General features: G+C 46.7%; 1 protein-coding gene across 4 annotated transcripts in view; it reads left to right on the forward strand.

Annotated features, from left to right (window-relative positions):
* Positions 202 to 22,577, forward strand: part of TOX3 (TOX high mobility group box family member 3) — a 117,238-nt gene continuing 94,862 nt past the window's right edge. The window contains exon 1 of one of the 4 annotated variants that reach the window (XM_021094181.1): positions 202 to 812. Coding sequence is in view for 2 of the 4 variants with exons in the window: in XM_021094179.1 (XP_020949838.1) it covers positions 1,951 to 2,037 (87 nt within the window). In the remaining 2 variants the exon portion in view is untranslated. Of the gene's footprint in view, positions 813 to 1,692; positions 2,038 to 22,577 lie in introns of those variants that run through there. The other 3 variants (XM_021094180.1, XM_021094179.1, XM_021094177.1) reach the window with 3 other exon arrangements.

Genomic DNA, 22,577 nt, shown 5'->3' on the forward strand with positions numbered 1-22,577 from the left:
CCGCTGGGTTGTCAACGTTAAATGGAGACTCCAGAGAGGAGACCAAAGCTTTTTCAGGAGGGGGGAGGATTGGAGTCAACCCAGGGACAATGTAAGCAGTTGTTCCTTTTCCTGAATACACACCGCTCTCTCGCGCAGTCTCCAAACACCCGATTCTGCCGAGAAGAGCAAATAAATACACAAACTTTCGCCTAATTGAAGTTTATTTTTCCTGTTCGGTTCCAGAAAGATAATATTGGGCAAAGGGACTTACACAAGGTGTCCCCCAGCCGGAATGCCTATTTTGGAGAACAGAAGAAATGAAGAGAAACACCTGTAATGCTGGCCTTAAAAAACTTCAGGCCGTGGGCCAGCCAAGTGTGATCAGGGACACAAGAGTGAGTGGTCGGCTAAAACATCTGTAAATTTCTCCCTTCTGATTAAAGCAGTTTCTAGATAACCGTATTGGGAGGAGGGCACAACTCACAGACTTTCCTGAAAGTTCTCATCCGGTATAAAGTCTTTCCCTTCATCAAGGCTGAGGGCCAAACTCTCAAATGAAGCTGAAGCAATAAAGCTGAGGGGGTGAGGAGGGTGGGATGGAGCTTAAAGAGGGAGAAAGAAAGAGGGGGTGGGTGAGTGCAGTGTGAGGAAGTTAATCACCCAGAACCTTTTAGGAAAATAGGGACATTTTCTCTCCGAGGGCAGTGAGTGATCCGCCTAGATCCAGTTACTCAAATGCCTTTCGAATGCAAACAAGAGCTAAGAAAATGCGTAGAGAACCGACAAGAGGCTTAACCCCGGGAGCTTCACGTCTGCCTTACCTGTGAAAGGTCAGCCCCCCACCCCCCGCCCTCCTGGAAAATACCACCGGGTACACCGGGTCCCAGATCCCGGCTCTCGGAAGGCACTCATGCAGGTTACCTGCTGGGTTGTCTCCGAGGCAGGGGACACTCGTGGGGGGCAGGCCGAGTGGATGGATAGAGGGATCGGAAGACCCACCAGGAAGGAATGGGGCAGAGGAGAGGAAACCGAGGGAAAGTGGGGTGGGAAGCGAGCGGACAGCGCGTGGATGCTGGTGGCAGGAGCTGGGGGCCGAGGGCAGCGGGGGTCGCAAAGGGGGCGGGGAGGGCCACACCGGGCACCGACCGGCGGCGGCGGCGAGGCGGGCCGAAGCGGCCGAGGGAAGGAGGGGAGCGAGGAGCGCTCCGAGGCAGCGGGGACAAAGAGGACCGGAGAAGGAAGGGGGGCGCGGTGGGAAGAAGAGGGGCCCCGGCGAAGGGGAGGCCGCGGCGCGGGAGACGGGGCGGGCGAGGGCTGCGCGAGGCGCGGGGTGAACTGCGAGGGGCCGCGCGGGGCAGGGGCCTGCGGGGCGGGGTCGGTGCACCCGGAGGCGGTCCGGGCCGAGAGCGCACCGGCGGGGCGGGCGGCGAGCCAGCTGCCCGCGGTGGGAGGGGCGGAGCGGCGGCGGCGCGGGGAGGGGACCGGCGGCGGAGGGAGGCAGGAGGGGGAGAAGGAGGGGAGGGGCCGGGCCCCTTGTCTCCGCGGCTCCTCTCCTCAGTCCGCCCGGGGAGGAGGAGGAGGAGCGGGGCCAGCCGCCGCCGCCGCCGTCCCAACCTCGCCCGGCGCACCTGAACTCGCCGCACCGCCCCGGGCCCCCGCGCCGCGCCCCGCGCCCCGGGCGCCCGGCCGGCGCGCAGCGCTGCCTCGGTGCCCCCGGCGGGGCGCGTCCCCCGGGCCGCCTCCCGCTCTCCCGCGGCTCGCGTGGCCGCGCCTTTGTGTGCGGCGGCCGCGGCTCCCGGGCTCCTCCGGCTCCAGGTCGCGGCGCCCCTCCGCCCCGAGTCCCGCGCGCCGCCCCCCCGGACGACCCCGGCCGGGCGCCCCCGACGGTGGAGCTAGCGGCTACGAGGAGGCGGGCACCGGCCCCGGCGAGCCCCAGTCCCGGCCCCCGGCCCCGGGCCCGGCTCCGGCATGGATGTGAGGTTCTACCCCGCGGCGGCCGGGGACCCTGCCGGCCTGGACTTCGCGCAGTGCCTGGGGTACTACGGCTACAGCAAGGTGACCGGGCCGGGTCGGGGCCGGGGGGCGGCGGGGCGGGGGCCACATCCCATCCCGGCGCGCCCGGCGCTCCGGCTCGCGGTCCGCTGCACTTTTCTCTCCCCTCTCCACTCCTTTCCCCCTGTGCCTTCGTCTCTGTCCAACTCTCTCGCTCTACTCTTTCTAACCCCCTTCCCACCCCCCCCTTTTTGTCCCTCAGCCGGCTCTCCTCTCTCCTCCACCTCTCCTCCCACTATCTCTACGCCCCCCCCCAACCCCGCCGACTCTCTTTGGCCGCCCCAGAGAAGCGAAGCGCAGCCAGAGGACTGAAAGACGGGACTCGCGTGTGATTCTTTGTTATTGTTGTTATTAGTAAACACGATTGCAACCCCCCCCCGAGTTTGGGGGTTAGAGGGGTAACGCAGGAGTCCCCGATCTAGTGGTCTGATGACCTCGCTCTCTCTCTCCCAGTCCATCTTACCTCCCCCATAACCCCCAAGAACTGGACCCGGGGCCGCTTAGCGAAGGAAAGGAACTAACTTTTGAGCGTGCCCAGGATGGGGGAAGAGGGGGGCCGCGAAGTGCTGCGACCCCGGCAGGTGGCCTTTGCTGCCCCCTCGCTGGGGCGCTCTGGACCACGCCACGGAGGTGCCCGCCCTCCCAGGTTAGCGCTGGTGACTTCTCCTCTTTCGTTTTTTGGGGGAGGGGTAAGTTTGGCATTTCGGGGAGGTCAGGGTTGGAGACCTCCACAGCACGCCCTGGCTCCCCCCACTTCCTCCACCTCCCCCCGCGCCAACTTGGAGGACCGAGCGTTTCAGGTGGTCGAAGGTGGATCCCAGAAGGGCAGCTGGCGCTGCTCGGAGCGGCGAGTCCGTGCGGGAGCCGCAGTCTTTGGGCCAGGGCGGCGCGGACTCGGGTTCTCTAGGCTTCCTGAAGCCCCCGGGGCCAAGCTTTGGAGGAAACATCACCCCGAGGGCGATATTCAGAGAAAGAGCTGTGTTCTGCCTGGCCTGTGCCTTTTGAATGTGGTTTTTCTTTCTCCTTCCCCCCCTGCTCCTCCCTCTTCCCCCCCCTTTTTCTTTCAAATCGTAGTTTGTTTATGATCGCTTGGATAACAGAGGAGGAAATAAGGAGACTGATGAAAGAAAGGTGCTATACAAAACTAATGAATACATCGCAGGAAGAGGAGGGATTGTATCTAGAGTGAGGAACAGTTTGCTGTGCCCCGTGGCTGATGGAGGCTCTTGTTCCATTCTATTTGTTTATACTTGGATCCCAACTCCAGTGCTGAAGTTTGTGAAAGACCGTTAGGGTCTCTCTCTTCCTCACCCCTGTCCTCTGTGTCATCGTCGCCCAGCTCTACGCCTGGCTCGGAGGGGCCTCCCAATAAGTAGGGAAGGAAAGGACATTATGCAGTGTGTTTGTTAACCCCTTGCTGGTGGGGGCCTTCACGCTCTCAGAATTCCTAGAATGATACTGTTAAGCCTTGAAAGAGAAGCAAGAAAAGGCCTATCCCTGTAGCCACAGTTAAGGTTTAGTTTCTGTCCTCTGATTTTGGATTTACTCAGGTTATTACATGCTTTAAAAAGTCCCCCATGTATGCTCAGTGAGGGACTTTGGCAGCCTAATTAAGTATGTAGCGTTTCTGAGAATCCACCTAATTGTTCCAGTGGGGTATTATTTATCTCTTTACAACTTAGCCTTGTGTATGCAAGCCTTGTATAACTGGGCATGCTCTTATTTTTGGAAGCCATTACCTTGCCTAATGCAACTACTTCTTTCTCTGATTTAAGATCAGCAACACTCGAATGACACGAAAATAGAAACCTTTTGTACTAATCCAGTCACTGCAATGCGTGGCAAATCTCTCTGTTCACTAGGATCCCAAGGGTACTTCAGGGGACCAGAGGAAATTGTGGGTGTTTTGTGTGTGTCTCTTTCTATTTTTTGAGAAAGGCTATTTCGAGTCCATTAAAACTCAGAACATTTATTTCAGGGAGGGTCTAGAAAGGCATTATTTATTGAGATGCTTGTTCAGCTTCAGGGGTGAGGATGCAAGTTGGATTGCTGTTGTATTTTCTTAATGCAGTTATCTGCCGGAAATAGCTTGGTTTCTTAGTAATTTAGCAATCTGTCCTCTTAAGTGCTCTATGTACTAACTTAAGAAAGTTAGTGCTTAATATCAGTAGAAATCAGATTGTACTTATTTTAAGGGAGGTTTGCATTTAAGTCCTCACCGATAAAAATGCCGTCATCTTTAAATTGAGCTGTGATGCTGTATCTTCCTATTCCTAATTTCAGAAGTAAAAAACTCAACTTTATTCCCCGTAATTTTTCTTCATGGAGAGAACGTAGTAGAAGAGGAAGTAGTAACTTCAGGGGTATAAGACAGCAAGTGCTAATTAAAGGTTTATAGCATTTTGTTTCCTAGCTAACTTGTGTGTCTGAAGTGGTGTTATTCAATGTAGATTTATACTGAAAATGTAAAAGCTAGACTACAAAGACATGCATTTATTTTATTTGAAAACACCTGTTATTATTAATCTCTTAAGACCTAACTCTTGATCGTGTGTATTATCTTTCTGGATGGGAAATGATGGATTTCAAAGAAAGTCTGTTTTTGCCCTTTCTTGTTTTAATGACCATCTGGGAAACTTTAGAAGAAATACAAAATCCTCCGCTCCAGGCTTAACAAGTGAAAAGTTGGCACTTATCTTTAAATTTATTTACAAACCGTGAATAATAGGGTTTCATTCATTTCTCTCTTTAACAAATGACCAGAGCCTTTGTATAAATGATATGCATGTGTATTATCTTTACATTCTGTGAGTATATGGATCCTTTTTAAATGTCAGCACTCCTGAAAGTATACTCTGTCTATGGAGAATGGATGAAAGAGTTTTGAGGGTTCAAAAGTCATTGCAAGTAGGAGAATAACTTCAAATAAAATATAGCCAGGATCATTAAAATCAGTTAATAATTCATGAACCAGCCACTGATGTATAAACTTAAAGTCATCTCTCTTTTCCAAGGGCTAATTTCCATTTTAATTTCAAGTGGAAAAAATCTACTGTTTGAACATTTCTTGCTCTGATTCAACTAACATATTAAACTATCATATATATATATATATATATATATATGTATTTTTTTTTTTAAAGGCTGTGTGTAACTCGAATGAATTAGTGACCCATTGTCTTTGTATCTGGGAGTTTTCTTTCCCTGGGTTCAATTTGTCTTCACTAGTAAGATGATAAAATGCAACATATCAATCGGGATATAGTGGTCAGAAGCCCACCCCCCCAGTAAATTATTGTACATCAATCAGGATACAGTTAGTGTTCAGAAGCCCACCCCCGGCTCCCAATAAACTATTGTATTTAACATGGGTGTAAACAAGGTAAAATCACATACTGGGTTAATAATGAACTTGGACTAAACTGTAGTTACTAGCTTTTTCTGCACATTCTTAGGACTTCCACCCTCCCTCTTTCAATATGCAGCTCTTGACTTCTTGCCCTGTATAGGAAAGTCCTATGCCGTTGTGATTCCATCAGTCCCAAACCTTGCTTTCTGATTATATTATATGTGTTCTTGATTACTCGGCTTAATTAAGACATTCTGATGTGAGTGCTTTCTCTCCACCTCATGGGCCTCTAGCTGGGCCAACTTGAAGAGTAAGAAGACCATTGGTCTAGCTTATTGGAGACCCTGGTTCAAATTGAGAACCCATTGAGGCAGTAACGGTGGGAAAGGCTTTGACTGAAACTCTCCTTAACTTGGTATCTTGCACTTTCATGAGAACTAATGATTTTATTTCTAGGGTCTGGAGTAGGGGGTATTGAATTTTGAGAGCAGATCGAGAGATTTTTATGTCAAATCTTTAAACCAAGGTGTGGAAGCCACATTGTGAGAGAAATATAAGGTTTTTCTAAGGACCTTAGAGCAGGGGTCATAAGCTCAAAATGTCTCTAGGAACAGCCAGTTAACCTCCGTGAAGCAAGGATTTGGGTCAAGTGGAGGACAATGCCCCGTTTTAGGGGGAGTCCTGCTCAGCGTTAGAAGATTGTTGCCATGCCAACATTTGACCCAGTATCTGCACATTTTGCAAGAGAATGGTAATCTGGGTCTTTATGTGAAATATCTTGAATTTTATTTTATTGTTTTTTAAATGATTTTTATTTTTTTCACTATAGTTGGTTTACAGTGTTCTGTCAATTTCTACTGTACAGCGAAGTGACCCAGTCACACAATATATTCTTTTTCTAACATTATCCTCCATCATATTCCATCATAAGTGACTAGATATAGTTCCTTGTGCTCTACAGCAGGATCTCATTGCTAATCCTTTCCAAAGGCAATAGTTTGCATCTGTTAACCCCAGATTCCCAGTCCATCCCCCTGCCTCCCCCTCCCCTTTGGCAACCAGAAGTCAGTTCTCTAAGTCTATGAGTTTCTTGTTTATGGAAAGATTCATTTGTGCCGTATATTAGATTCCAGATATAAGTGATATCTTATGGTATTTGTCTTTCTCTTTCTTGAATTTTAAATATTGGTTGCAAGTTAACAAATAATTGGAATCATTCTGTGGGACCCACAAAGCATGCTGGGTTGTTGTCTTAGACAAATTCATATGCAAATGAGGATTCAAAATTATTTTTAAATAAATCCTTTTCTAGTCTATGTTCAACTGTGTGGGCAGTCCTACTCCAGTGTTCAATTACATGAGTGAAGGAAGCACGATGAAACCACTTTCAGTGTAGTTCTTCTCTCATTCCTTAATTTTACGGTCAAAAGTCGCTGGAATAGTAGTTCTAGATCAGGAGTTGGGAAACTGAAGCCCACAGGTCACATCTGTCCCCCTGACTATCCTGGTGTGGTCTGCAAGTTAACATTGGTTTTCACTTTTTTAAAAGGTTGAAAGAATTTGAAAGAGGAATATTTCTTGACTGTGAAAACTACATGAAATTCACTTTTGCATCCATAAATAAAGTTTTATTGGAACACAACCCCACTCATTTGTTTATGTGTCGTTTGGGGCACTTTCCTGCTACAGTGGCAGAGGCGAGTCATTGTGACAGAGACTCTATGGCTTGCAAAACCTAAAACATTTACTGTTTGCCCTTTTATAGAAGAAGGTTGCCAACCCCTGGTCTAGGTAATCAGATCACTGATGTTGCCCTGATCTTCCTTTGCTCCCAGCCAAGGTAGTAGAAAGAAAATCAAGATGGCACAACTGGAAAGAGTACTGTCTCAGAAAATGTTTCTGAAATTGCTTCTAGAACTGTGGGGTCTCAGCCCTGGCTTCAGCCGTGGTTGAGTAGGAGGAGGTTTGTATAAGATACTCAAGCTCAGGGCAATCCTGTCGTGGCGCAGTGGTTAATGACTCCGACTAGGAACCATGAGGTTGCGGGTTCGATCCCCGGCCTTGCTCAGTGGGTTAAGGATCTGGCATTGCCGTGAGCTGTGGTGTAGGTCGCACATGTGGCTTGGATCCCATGTTGCTGTGGCTGTGGTGTAGGCTGGCAGCAACAGCTCTGATTAGACCCCTAGCCTGGGAACCTGCATATGCCGCAAGAGCGGCCCTAGAAAAGGCAAAATAAATAAATAAAGAAAGAAAGAAAGAAAGAAGATACTCAAGCTCAGGAGTTCCCTGGTGGCTCAGAGGGGTTAAGGGTCCTTTGTGGTTGCTGCTGTGGCGTGGGTTCAATCTCTGGCCCAGGAACTTCTGCATGCTGTGGGTGTGGCCAGAAACAAACAAACAAAAACCCCAAGGATACGCAAGCTCAGCCTCAGCCCAGACCAGTTCAGTAAGAATCTCTGGGGATAAGATCCAGGCAAGAGCATTTTTCAGAGTTCCCAGGTATTTCCGCTGTGCAGTCATGATGGAAAACTTTGTTTTAGGCTGAGAGCAGTGGAGCGAGCACCCTCAAGGGGCAGTAGAACTGGGTAACGGAGTCTGTGATTGCTACAAAGAAGACAAGGCTTAGGGCGTATTGGTCGGTTCCAGTCTGGCACTCAGGGCCTTTTTAGGACCTTGGCAGTTCCTAAGCCCTATGGATCTGGGCTTCCCTTACATCCTGCATGTAATAGACTATGATATGATATCATATCTGAGTTGATGTTGATTAGGTGGCTTAAGTTTGCATTTTGTAGGCTTTTAATTAAGCATCTATTAGTTTTAAATTTGTGGTGTGTGTGTGTGCATGTGTGTGTGCGCACATGTGTGTGCCATATGGCCAACTGGTATTTTTTTTCTCACATTTTGAACATTTTTGTAGACCTCTGAGAAACATATAGTGCTATGTGTCCAGTCTGTGGTGACTAATGGATAACGTAATCCTGCTGACACTAACTAGAGGTCCCCCAACTCCCCATCTTGCCCCCTTAAACAGTGAAATATTGATGAGGATCCTGTGCTCAGTGGAGACTGACATACATTTAGCCAAAGAATATGAATTTTAGTCATTTTAGATGAAGTCAGTGATTGTATATGGCCACGACATTCAAAGAATGTGTGGCTATTTTAAGAACTATCAACACCAGGTTGCAAACCATCTGGGGGATGCTGAATCCAGTTGAGGACTTGTTTTATTTAATTTGCATCAGCATTTTAAAAAATAAATTAGTTGTCTATTTCTAAAAGTCTTTGCATGTAAATCCAGCTTTCCAGCTTTGCTTTAATCATAAATTTGGCAGTACTGGCCCTATACCCTCACATGGCATCATCTGCTAGTGGCCCTGATTCAGATGGCCGTGCACTCTGCAGTTCACCACCGTCCTCTCCACTCCCTCCTTCTCATGCTTAGCCCTCTGTATACCTCTAGGTCCCTGGAGGCTTCGAGTTTGAAAACTTTGATTAAGAAGAGATGAGATTAAGCGAGCATCAAATGATGCTCAGACCTAGTGAAATGAGGTCACTGTCACTGGAGAAATACAAACCCAGGTTCCTTGTGGTGTAGAGGATAGTAGATGAGACGCAAAAAAGCACTTTGTGGTCATTTTATAGAGCAGCGTTTCTCAGACTTTGGCATGCACAGGGATTACCTGGAGCGCTTCTTGTAACAGAGACTGTTGGACCTTACCCCTAGGGATGCTGAATCATAGGTGTGGGGTGGGGCCACTCAGGTGATGATGATGTCATGCTGTGAATAGCTTGGCACTGAGGGCCTTTAGTGGTAAGGGCAAGAGTTTGTTTTTTGTAAGTTTATCAGTTAGAATGCTTTGGGCTGCAGGTAACAGAACACCCAACAGTGGCATCAACCATAAGGACATTTGTTTACTTACAAAGAAGTCAGGTAGGTAGGCAGTCTCAGGCTCTCTTGGATGGTTCAATCATGTCTTCAGGCACCCTCTTTTCTTTTTATTCTGCCATCTTTGGAGCTTTAGCAGTCTCCTTGTGGTCACAGGTTGGCTCCTGTAGCTCTAGATATCACATCCTCGCATGATAATGCACAGCACAGGAAGCAGTGTAGTGGTAGGTGAGTGATAGCAAAAGAACATTTTTTTCCTCTCTACGTCTCTTATTAAGGAGGAATAGCTTTCTTGGAAACAGTTCCACTAGACTTTTGTCTTATTGATCAGAAATGGACCACGTGCCCACCCTAGGCCAGTCATTGACAAAGAGGAAGGAGATTGCTGGGATCAGCTTAGACCAATCCCATGTCACCCCCTAGGGCTGGACACGTTGTCACACATGCGTAATTGATGTTATGCTCTGTTAGCAAGGTAAAAGCTCTTGGAAAGACCCCTGTGTCTATGTCTACTACTGGGCACATTTGAAGGATTTTGAATGGGCCAGTGGTATGAAGGTGGATCTGACTTTTTGGCGAGATCAGTGTGGGGCTTGACAAGAGGCAGCGGTAGGGGAACCAAGGAGGATGCCACTTGCCAGTTTGAGATAAAGGTGTGAGAAGGATTTGAACTAGGGAGATGGGCATATGGGTGTGCATGAGAGAAGGGCACTGAGCAGAGCATCTCTGTAGCTTAGGAAGGAGAAAGAGGAGACAGAGACCACTCAGGGTGTTTGAACCTGGGACCCAAATGAATGTTGGGACCTTGAACAGAAGCAGAGAGGCCAGAGGAGAGACTGGTGTTAAAGGAAAGGTAAGGCTGACATGGGATATTTTGGTGGAACATTCCCACAGAGACATCAAGTGGGTGCCCTGGGACCTACGAGTCACTGGAACTCAAGAGACAGAGCTCGGCGCTGAAGAACCAAAGTTGGGTCTTCCTGTATGTGAAAAAGTGATGGAAACAGAGGGACTCCTCTAAGAGTGAGGAGATGGGTATCTCCTGGGTATCCTTGGTCTTGAGAGTTGGTTGGTGTGGTGCTTTTTGTTTTGGGGTTTTTTTTTTTTTTTGGTCTTTTTGTGGTCACACCTGCGGCACATGGAGGTTCCCAGGCTAGGGGTCGAATCAGTGCTGCAGCTGCCGGTCTACACCACAGCCACAGCAATGCCAGATCTCAGCTACGTCTGCGATCTGTGCCACAGCTCATGGCAACGGCGGATCCTTAACCCACTGAGTGAGGCCAGGAATTGAACCCACGTCCTCATGGATACTAGTTGGGTTTGTTACCGCTGAGCCACAACAGAAACTCCCTGGTGTGGCGTTTGTTAATCCATCTTCCCAGTTAGGGAGGTGGTAGTTTAGGACGGAAGGTGGGAAACTCAGACAATTTGGAAATCCTCCTGTACCATGACAGCAGTGCTATAAAAAAGGAGTGTGTGTGTGTGTATATTTGTGTGTATGTGCGTATGTGTGTGTGTGGTGTGATGATATACCTTTTCTATCTTAACAGTTATTTGTGAAGAAACATCCTTAAACAGCTGTCATTAACTGGGAATGACACAGAATTTGCAAAACCGTTCTTTACAACTGCATCAGCCGTATATGAATGAAAACATTTCGTGTGTTTTTCCTTTATGTAGGAGGCACAACTTCAAATTGTATTTTGTGACATGTTAATGATGTCATTAGTATCTTAGAGAATCTGTTTCGACTGTGGTTAATAAGGAACGACAAAATTTTTGCTAAGCATGCTTATAAATTCAATGTATTTTAAAGGCGGATGCAGCAATCTTTAAAAAAAAAACCAACCCTGTTAAAATATAAGGCATAGAGGCTTTTATTCAAGGTCTGCATGAGCTTCTGACAGGTTTTATCTTCTCCCTTTGTAGTAGATCATTTTATTTTCTTTGTTTCCTCGGTTTGTATCCTAATCCCTTCCTCAGGGAGGCCGTGTTCTTTAAAATATGTTCCAGGCTTGTGTAAAACACATCAGCCATTGGAAAATGTCCCTTCTTGTATGACCGACATTCTTCTTTAATCTGAATGTAATTTTCTTTTATTTATAGAAGAATAATTTTCATGTCTTGATAGCCCACCAGTTAAACAAAACGGCCAATATCAAAGAAGTGTTGTGATGTCACTTCAATGCACCTTGGAATGATAGAGATTCACTCTGGCGGAGGAGCTAGATTTTAAGGTGGGCTCATCTATGCCAACTGTTCCAAGTTTAATGTGGCCTTTTCTGCATTGAGTAAATTGCCTACAGAGAAGAATTATATGTTAAATATTGTAATGGAGGTGAGTTTTTAAAATACTTTAAATCGATGTAGTGTAACTGTACCATATTGTGAGATTTTTCAGCAGTTTCTACAGCTCATTGGTAATGAGCAAGGCATTTTGATGTACCGTTGAAGAATGAAAGTTTTCCACTCTCTTTTAAAAATCTCCTAGATATAGGAAGAAGTCCCAAATGCTGACCTGACCAGAAAACTTTCATGAAATATGTATGTTTGGGTGGAAGTGGGTTTTTCTTGAAAAAAAGGATGAGTTAAATTTAGAATTATTGAATCCTCAGAAAGCGTACCGGTGGATCTGTTTTGCTGATCCGTGATGTCTGTCTTCAGGGAGAAACACAACTCTTATTATTTGGATTACTTAAAAAAATTCTAACAGCAAGGTTTAAAAAAGAAGTGGTCAAAACTTTTGCATAGGTAAAAATTCCTTTGAATCCAAGTGGGGAAAAGCCTTCAAACTGAGAAGCGTAAAAGGATTGTAAGTTTTGCTTCAGGCATAGCTGGATCCAGACGTCATGAAGGGAGGCTGTCAAGACTTTCTTATTAGCTCCGTTTTCATTTGGTGTCTTTCTTAGTCATGTGGTACTCAGGTGGTGGGGAGATGCTTCAAGTCACACACATATAGCTCAGCATCCCCAAGTCACACCCGTACAGCTCAGCATCCCTTTCCCCTTTTCCTTTTTTTTTTTTAGGGCCACACTGGCGGCACATGGAGGTTCCCAGGCCAGCGGTCCAATTGGAACTGTAGCCTCTGGCCTATGCTAGAGCCACAGCAACGCTGGATCCGAGCTGCATCTGCAGCCTACACCACAGCTCACAGCAATGCCAGATCCTTAACCCACCGAGCGAGGCCAGGGATGAAACCTGCATCTTCATGGATGCTAGTAGGGTTCGTTAACTGCTGAGCCACGGTGGGAACTGCTCACTTTCCCAGTTGTTTCAGTACCTTCTCTGGACCAAGTCTCATTGGACAGGTGGGCCCAGGCGCAAAGTCCTATCTGTCTCAGGACCAGGGACACATAGTGACAGCTCCATGGAAACCACATGGGCTAAGCATCAGGAGCAATGGTTCCTCAGAGGGAGAGCAAAATGTGGATGTCACAGCAAAGGAAAGTGGTCAAGAGATGGTAAAAAAAAAAAAAGTCCGTCAGAACTCCTAAATGAAGTATGAAGTGGAGCTTGACAATTTTGAAGGTTTCTGAGGATTTGAGCTTTCCATGTTTCCTGTTTTGGTGGAAACCAGAAACGGCCTGTGTTAGTTAAGGCAGATGTCATTGTTATGCTTTCTTAAGCACTTATTAAGAATATCCTTCTTGTGAGGGGCAGAGGTTAGATGTGGTCTGCCTTCAAGAAACCTCTGGTATGGATACTTTTTTTTTTTTTTTTTTTTTTTTTTTGCTTTTTAGGGCTGCACCCTCAGCATATGGAGGTTTCCAGGCTAGGGGTCTAATTGGAGCTATAGCTGCCGGCCACAGCCACAGCCACAGCAATGCCAGATCTGAGCCACGTCTGCGACCTACACCACAGCTCACAGCAACGCTGGATCCTTAACCCACTTAGTGAGGCCAGGGATCGAATCTGCGTCCTCATGGATACGGTCAGGTTTGTTTCCACTGTACCACAGCGGGAACTCCCACACCTCTGGTTTGGTAGGAGAATAGGTGTGTCTATGTGAGGACAAAATAGGTGTGTGTGGCAGTATGTGTACAGAAGGAGATGTTCTAGGATGAAGCCAGTGGTTGGTTTGGCGAAGGTGGGAGATTGGATGAGAGTGAAGGTCCCTAAGGAGAGGTGTGGTCGGGTGAAAGAGCTCACGGAGGCTGTCAGGCTTGGAATGGACCAGGAGGAAAAGTAGGATTTTGGGAAGAGAGGAGATTCCAGGCAGGGCTCTCTGCCTGAATGTAACACCCTAGCCCAGGTCCTGTTAAGAGGCTGGTAGGGGACACTCCCATAGGCCAGCCTATGGAGTTGAGTTTGTGTCTGTGTTGGCGATTCCTCTGGTAGGAGATGTGGTTGGTTGAGACCAAACTATAGAGGCCCTTGAATGTCTGGTGCAAGATCTCAAGCTTTATTGAATAGGTAGCAGCCATAACGTATGTGCATATGTGTGCACATTTGCGTGTACATGTGTTGACATCCAGGTGCGTGTGTGTGCTCAAGTGTACATGGTTGTGTGTTGCAGAGAGAGGAGAGTTTGAATGGGGGGGCTAATGAAAAGATATTTGCAAGACAGTACCTGAAACTGTGGAAGAGATTCAAGAGGCACAAAGAAAGAAAGTGATTGAATGATGGGTTGGGTAGGCAATTGGTGTTGGGATGCAGGCTGCAGGTAAAGGGGAATTGGCCTTGAAATGAAAGCTTGGTAACCCTTTCTCTGAGATGATGTGGAAGAAAGAGAAGATGGCTAAAGAGAGACATTTCAATGAGGCGGGGATGGGGGAGTGTTGATTGATTGGAAGAGAAACACCAGAGAGGAAAGGAGGCTGGGCAGGAGGGAGGGGGAGAGAGGTGAGACTGGGAATGAGAATATGAATGGGTGTGGAAGCTGCTGAACAAGCCCAAGATCTGTCCTCACCTCCTTCTACCTCATTCCTTACGCTGCTTCCCTCCACCCTTGCTTGGGTGTCTTCCCACCCAGCCTGCATCACATCCTTTGGCACTTTCTGGTTCCCTCTGTCTGGATCCCTTTCCCCAAAGGTCTTCGCAGCATTCAGGTCACAGCCGAATGTCACCTTCAGGTATGGCCTACCCATTGAAAAATATCTGAAATAGCCTTTCACTCAGCCCTCCAGTCACCATCTCTCTACCCTCGTTATTCCATTCATAGCACACATCCCTGTTTGAATTTGTGTTTGCTCATTTAGCCCTGTGTTGCTTGGGTATCTCTCGCCTCTAGAATCCAAACTCCATGATGGTAGGGACAGTGTCTATTTTGATGATCGTCTGTCTAGCATCTAGAACAGTGCTTTGCCCATCACAGAAGCTGTGGCAAGGAGTGACCTGGAGAATACAAATATTGCTGAGTAGAGGTCTGTTGAAGGTTAATCTTTGGCTAAACATATTGGACCTACTCCTATCTAGATGATGGAGACGCAGTGGTAAAGAGACAGTTGTCCTGTTTGCAAGGAGCTGGCCTCTAGATGTCACGATCCCTAGTAGAAGTCTTTAAGCTTAGGTTTTGTTTTAAATGTCCTCCATGGGTATTTCATGTGTTGGAGGCAGGAAGTGGGCAATGGGTGGTGAGCATGAGCTGGTGGTGGATCTTGCCTGAGCAGGAACGAGAGAAGAACAGAGATGGAGGGAAACGAGTGAAGAAAATATGGAAATGAGTGCTCGTAGTCCCAGTATTCAGGCTGGTGAAGAAATGGTCAAGGAAGGGGAGACATCCATGCAGGCAAAGAAGAACCTCTCAGGGCTCGTTTGCAAGTAACAGAAAAACAAACTTGCGTAGCAATGGCATCAATGAGGTAGATTTTACCATAATGAAGACTACAGGTGAGTATACGGGGCTGGTAGAGGGGGGCTTCATAGACATCTGGGACCCAAAATGCCCCCCAACTTTCATGTGACCCTTGTCCAAACATCATCATGGTCCAATCAGCAGGAAGGAAATGAGGTCAAGGGTCAAGGGAGGTTTTCAGAAGGAGCCTCGTGACACTTGCTTATTTCTCATGGCCACACCCATGACTACAAAGTACCCTGGTACCCACACCTATGACTGTGAGGTTGTGGCTGGTCTTGTGCCCAGAGAGACAGTCAATTACTGTGGAAGAAGGATCGAGTGCCTGTGAGTGACTGACGGGTGGGGTCCAAGGAACCCTTTTGGGTATCTCCGAGTTTGGGATTCTGTGTACACTTACAGGTTGTGTATTTTGCTAAACTTCACTCACAATTTTAGCTTTCGGAGTTCCCGTTGAGGTGCAGCGGAAATGAATCTGACTAGGAACCATTAGGTTGTGGGTTCAATCCCTGGCCTGGCTCAGTGGGTTAAGGATCCGGCGTTGCTGTGAGCTGGGGTGTAGGTCGCAGATGCGGCTGGACTGCTGTGGCTGTGGCTGTGGCTGTGGCCGGCAGCTGTAGCTCCGATTAGACCCCTAGCCTGGGAACCTCCATATGCTGTGGGTGTGGCCCTACAAAGCAAAACAACAACAACAAAAAAAATTGCTTTCATTGGCTCCTTGGAGTTTCCTCTTTTAGTGAAAGAGAGACACTGTGCCATCGTTTCAATCCTTTCTTCAGTTTGGGGGTTTTATTCTGGGCAGGCTTAAAGTATCGGGTGATTTATGTTCTTCTCTGCAGGAACTGCAAATCCAATGTCCTAATGCTAATTGATTACCTATATTTGAGGCCCCATTGTCTCTGCTTTTCGAAATACCTCTAGCATTTTTATACTGTCATTTTTCAAGTCCTAAGTGTCAGTAACACAGTTGTGCGCACCAGTCGATGTTCCTTCGGTTGGGTTTTTTAAACAAGAGTGTTTTTCCATTGATGTGTTTCTTTTTTGTTCAAACTCAGTTTACGTCTGACTCATCTTATGTACACGTCCATCGCATCTTCTTCCCCAGAAACCTGCAGTTCTTTTTGCCCTTTCTCCTTCCTTATTCCTCTGGTCCTTTTTGTTAATCCTGGGCCACGCAGCCTTAGCTACAAAGACATGGCAGCTTCCACAGCACCTCTGACCTCCTCAGCCCCCTCCCTTCTTGGTGTGTATGCGGTGTCAGCCTTTAGTCCGCCTCATTTCTCAACTTTGGGATAACTGAAAACAGTGTCTGTTTTCCTGACTAAAAATTACAGCCATCTGAGTGTACCTGGGTCTTTTTGTTCCTCTGTTTATTCTCTTGGACATTCTCCAGTTGGACAATCCAAGTCTTTACCACTCTTTCCAAGGGGCAGTCAAACCAGCTCTCCCCTCATGCTTGGATGGGAACTCCCATCTTTTGATTCCCGAGGAACTTTTGGTAGCATCTGCTAGGAATTGCTCCTTTGGCATTCTCACGTGGGTAGGAACCAGTTCTCTCTTCCAGACCCAAAGGAGAGCAGTTTCTACTCTCTGGGAGAAATCCTCCCAGAAGGTGTTGATGCCCTTCGGATGATTGCCTGTTCTGGGTCCTACAGACAACTCCCATCTTTCCTGTCTTAGTCCTTTCTGCTTTCAGATGTGCCCAGATGACCTCTGACCCCCACCGCAGATTTTCCAGTCCTGAGTTTGTTGAGTGCCTCCTCACTGGTCACGACTTTGGCACTCTCCTCATTCCGCCCACAATATAATATGCATCATAGCTGTGTTTAACTCAAGGTCTTATTGTTTTTTTTTTTTTTTCCCCGCTCACAGAAATCAATGTGAAATTAAGACTATCACAAATGGAAAATCCTATCACTTCCCAGACATAGAAGAAAATCCTAAAAATAAACACCAGGGGAGTAAAGAGTATTCTGGAAGGCTCACTGGAGACCTCGCTGGCCTTGGGCTCTGCCTTCTGTTTGTGGAAAAGGGGGATTTGCAAGTGTTAGGGAGATGTACAAGACATGTGAGCTGCAGACTGAGACTGGTCTTTGATTTTATCTGGGGGCTTGAAAGGAGTTCACAACAGAATGACTTTCTCAAGACTCAATGAAACGCTCTTCCTTCCTTGTCTCCGTACAGTGCTTCTCAGACTGGGATGTGTATGCCTGTCAGCCGGGGGGTGGGGATTAAAGGAGGCTCAGCACTTGTGGGTGGGCCAGAGGGTTGGCTCTGCTAAGCTGTTTCCAAGTGATGCTGATGCTGCTGGGTCCTGGCCACGCAGGTACCTGTGAGTCCCGGGGAAAGCAACATCCGACACTAACACATTTCTCTGATTCTGTGGACCCCCTTTTTAATATCTCTCTGAACCGGGAGTTCCCGTCGTGGCACAGTGGAAACGAATCAGACTAGGAGGAACCCTGAGGTTGTGGGTTCAATTCCTGGCCTCACTCAGTGGGTTGAGGATCTGGCATTGCCATGAGCTGTGGCCAGCAGCTACACCAACCCCTAACCTGGGAACCTCCATATGCTGCAAGTGCAGTTCTGAAAAGATAAAAGACAAAAAAACCCACAAAAAACCCAAAAACCATCTCTCTGAACAATGGCTCCAACAAGAAATCTTTACTTAGGGTTCCACGTCTTCCCATTCAGGCCCTCCTTCACATCTGCAGTCCGCTTCTGTTTCTCATTGTATTACTGACGCTGTCTTCCCTCTTCTCCCACGAGCTCTGCCTTGGCAGATCAGACTTCATTCATTCATGTAAGATGTGGAGTCCCTGCACCAGGCCAGATCTAGCTCTAAGCCCTGGCGCTGCATGTTTCTGATGACCCCTTGAAATCTCCTGTCACTACCCCGATTGTTCTGTCTCCCTGGCAGCCCACATATTTCCCAAATATTGTATATCTGGTTGCTTCTGGTTGCTTCTGCTCTGAGTCTTCTTGTCTGCTGCTCTCCTTCCTCCTCCCTGGCAGTGGGAATGTCCTCCCAAAGTTTGGCTTCTTGCCTTTTCGCACCTGTATATTTTTTTCGTTTTGTATGAGGATCTTATTTTCTGCCTTTAACTGTTCCCTCCCTGAGGTCGTTTGCATCAGTTATCTATTGCTGTGTAACAAATTAAACCGTGTGCCTTCAAAACACCTATTTCACTTGTGATTCTGCAAGTCAGCAATTTAGGCGGGGCCCAGAGGGTAGCTATTCTCGTCTTGGCTGGGTTTGCCTATGTGTCTGTGGTCAGTGGCAGGTTGACAAGAAGGCTTTGCTCCTGGAGGTTGGCTGGCTCCTGCATGTACATGGAGTCTGTCCCCTCCAGCATGCTGAGTTGTGCCCAAGAGCCTGCATGCTGAGAAGTGCCAAGAGCCCTGGAGCCCTGGCCCAGAAACTCTGTTTTTCTACCACATTCTACTGCCCAAAGCCAGATTCAAGGGGAAGGGAAGTAGATTCCATTTTTTGAAACCTGCTGCAAAATCACATTGGAAAGGGGAGTGGCTACAGGGAGGTGTGAAGAATTCTGGCCTTTTTTTTTTTTGTCTTTGTAGGGCCGTGCTGTTGGCATATGGAGGTTCCCAGGCTAGGGGGTCCAATCAGAGCTATAGCTGCCGGCCTACACCACAGCCACAGCAATGCCGGATCCTTTACTCACTGAGCGAGAACAGGGATTGAATCTGCATCCTCATGGATACTAATGGGGTTGTTAACCACTGAGCCATGGTGGGAACTCCAATTCTGGCCTATTTTTCAGTCTCGCCCAAGGCCTCCAGTCTTGTCTCTGGCCTGATCTACATTTCTTATCTGCTCTATGGCCGCTCCCTATAGGATGTCTCCACATCCCTGTCTGCTGTCAGTTCAAATCCAACATAAGCCATGTGGCAGTCTGCCTCCCTCTGCCCCCAAAGCTCCCTTCATCTTTTCACCATTTCTCACAATGCCTCCATCATTTTCAGGTACAAAAAATTAATTTTTACTACTTGTCCCCTTTCAGTCCCTTAGAGCAGTAACTCTTCATGTTGTCTTCATTTTTTTCTTGTTGTGATCTGTTTCGCTTCTTCCTTCTTTCTTTATCCCGCCAGTGTCCTAGCCTAGCCTCTGCCATAGCCACAGGGTCCTAAATTTCTTCCACCTCCAATCGAATCTATGCTCCACTTCAGTTTAATCCTCCAAAGATGAGTCTTAAGCATCATTCTCCTTCTAAAAACTCTTCCAGTGGCTCATCTTTATGTCAATGCTTTCTCAAACGTGTCACTTCCTTTTAGCCATATCTACATACCACTGATATTGTTTATTAAATATTGTTATATTGACTCACTGAATTTATATTACTATTGCATAAGGGAGCCTTTGTATTGCATGCGATGTGTAAAAATTACCCATACAATAAATGTACTGTTAAGTGTAGTTATTGACATTTTAAAATTTTATTTGTAGATCAATTAAATCAATCCAGGATGCATAATAGATATTGGGAATACAGGATACAGGGTAAATTGCTCTGTTCTCAACTGGATGTTGTGGCATGTCCACATGTATTATCAAAGTTCATCGCTTTAAAGCAAAAACAAAATTCCTTAGAAAAAGACTGCTGAATTTTACTAAACATTAGAATTCTGCTCAGGGTAATGGCAGTGGTTACAGCTCAGCACCACAAAGTAGAATTGCCTGTCTTAACATTTTTGTGCGTTGCTTAGACCTATCAGTTGTTTTGAAAATACTATTTCGAAATAGCAGTTTTCCCTGGTCCTCAAAGCCTAGTTGTTCATGCTAAATAACTTTCTTGGTAGCATAATAGCTTTACTCTGTCTACATTAATGATTTTTCACGGATCGTCTCCAGTTCTGCCTTTGGCTTAACAGGTTTCTAATTGCCAATGGGCTAACATTTTATCCTTACACATTCCCTTTTTTATGGCTTGTCTCAGTCCTAGATTCCTAGGAAACACTGTGGTTATGATATATATCACTTTGATCACCTGCACCTCTTTTCATCGTTAGACACTTTGAAAATACTGGCGCTCAAGCAGGTGCAAGGGGGTGCGTTGTAGTTGACATGTTTCTTGAGCTGCATGTTTATTAGGGAGAAACTTGTGGCGGTTCAGGTAGAAACCACGTGAAGGAAAACTGAGTGGAGCTAAAGGAATTCTGATAGACGAACAAGAAAAGTAAAAATAGTGACAACAGGACCCAAGAAGAGTGACAATGAATGCAAGTGATCTAAAAGAGTCTTAGCTAAGAAAGACAAAAACCAGTGCTCAGTTGTGGAGAAGAAAAAGCAAAGGGTATTTTTTTTTTTTTTTTTTTTTTTTTTTAAGAGCAGTCCATTCAACCCTAAGTTAACAGGTATCTTTTGGACAAGCAACAACACCTCCTTGCTTGACTACTGAAATTTCCCAGTGGAGCAAAACCCATAGATGAGAATTCAGCCTTCTGGGGAGTTTTCTCCTGATGATGCATTTGGGTATCATACTTAACGGTTGATGCAGAATTCTTGTGCCCTCGTTTCTCATCACAAATGATGATCTTGAAGGCTGCTGTTCAGTCCTTATTAAAACTTCTGGGAGTTCCCATCAAGGCTCGGCGGAAAGGAATCTGACTAGGATCCATAAGGATGTAGGTTCGATCCCTGGCCTTGCTCAGAGGGTTAAGGATCCGGCGTTGCCGTGAGCTGTGGTGTAGGTCGCAGATGCGGCTTGGATGTGACATGGCTGTGGCTGTGGTGTAGGCCGGCAGCTGGAGCTCCGATTCGACCTTGGGAACCTCCATATGCCGAGGATGCAGGCCTAAAAAGCAAAAATAAATGAATGAATAAAACCCATGTTGTAAGAGATAACATACACGTGGCGAATGGCCTGAAGATGCGAGGTGTCCGTTCATCCAGATAACCTAGTTTAATGCAAGGCTTCTGCCAGTCTGAGAGCTGAATGCTCAGACCACACACGGTTGTGCACCCCACTCCACGGTTGCCTTCACCGGCTCTCTCCCATGTATTGAATTACACACTCCTAGGGCTTCACTCTGCCTTGAGGGCTATCATGAGTAATAGTTTTGCGAACACCCTTTTTGGGGGTTCTGTTTGGAAACAGGCCATTGCATAGCATAGTGTCCTTTTTTATGATGACTTACCAGAAAGTCCTCTTAGGTTACTATATCAGGAAGAGCTGGAAAAAATCCTTTCGTTTCACCTAATGGGTGTCCTTAACCTTGTTATTCTCATTTCTTTCTTTGCATTGGCTGCCAAGAAGCTCAGAGTCCAACACAAAACATATTTAGCAACTATCCAAGAGAGTAGGATATGTATTCCTGAGTGCTGGTCATCTTGGTCTTGTTACTTTCCTATTTTTTTCGCCTTTATTCTTATAAATATTACCTCCCTCTTTAGAGTTAATTGTACTTTGGAAGGTCACCCAATTCTTTTGTGGAGAAAAACAGGTTATGAATAAAGACTTAAAAGGCTTCTAAGTGCAATGAGCATGTTTGTATAGTGTCAAGGATACTTTGCGTATCTTTCAACAAGAGAAATTTCTACTTAAAAAATTAAAGTCTACTTGTGTCAATATTGTAACACTAAAAAATAAACTTACCCCTTCCCCTTTTATTCTTTTTTTATTATTGTTTTTATTATAGTTGATTTACAATGTTCTGTCGGTTTCTGCCGTACAGCAAAGTGACCCAGTCATGCATATATATATATATTTTTTTCTTTTTTTCATACTATCTTCCATCATGTTCCATCCCAAGAATTTGGATATAGTTTCCTGTGCTGTACAGTAGGACCTCATTGCCTATCCATTCTAAATGGAATGATTTGCTTCCACTAACCCCAAACTCCCGGTCCCTCCCATTCCCTTCCCCTCCCTCTTGGCAACCACTCGTCTCTTCTCCACGTCTGTGAGTCTGTGTCTGTTCTGCAGATAGGTTCATTTTGGTCTTTTTATAAGGATGCGTATAATTCACGATTTATAGCGCCTGGTTGAGTTTGTCTCCTTTACTTCCCGGAAGTGGGGAATCTATTGAAATGATGAAAGCAGGGAAATTGGGATCATCCCTGAGCCTTCACGTTAGTGTGGGACCTCCCTTATCATTCGAAAAGCACTCATCGGGGAATGTTCACCTCCTGCCACAGTGAACATCTATCTTAATTACGTAGATGTAGTTTTAGTTTTACCTGAAGACGGTGCTGAGATGACCCCGGCACTGGGGGGGGTCCATTGGACCAGTGGTCAGGTCCACACATGCATCCCCAGGACCCAGGAGTTGGCTCCCTTGTGGTTGGAAAGAGCTTCTGCACACCCCCAGGGCCTCTGGTCTTTGAGAAAGCACTGCAGTCCTGGCTCGGGGGGAGTCTGCCTGGTGCTGCGCGTGAGCCCTGCCCAAATTAAGAGAAGCAGTTAACCTCTTTTAAAAGCAGCCACCCTCTTAGGCGGCTTTCAAGTGACTCAGGGCAATGCAGATGTTCTTCACCATTGTCTCGGGGCCACTGC

The sequence above is a fragment of the Sus scrofa genome, chromosome 6 (assembly GCF_000003025.6).
Source record: "Sus scrofa isolate TJ Tabasco breed Duroc chromosome 6, Sscrofa11.1, whole genome shotgun sequence".
NCBI lineage: Eukaryota > Metazoa > Chordata > Mammalia > Artiodactyla > Suidae > Sus > Sus scrofa.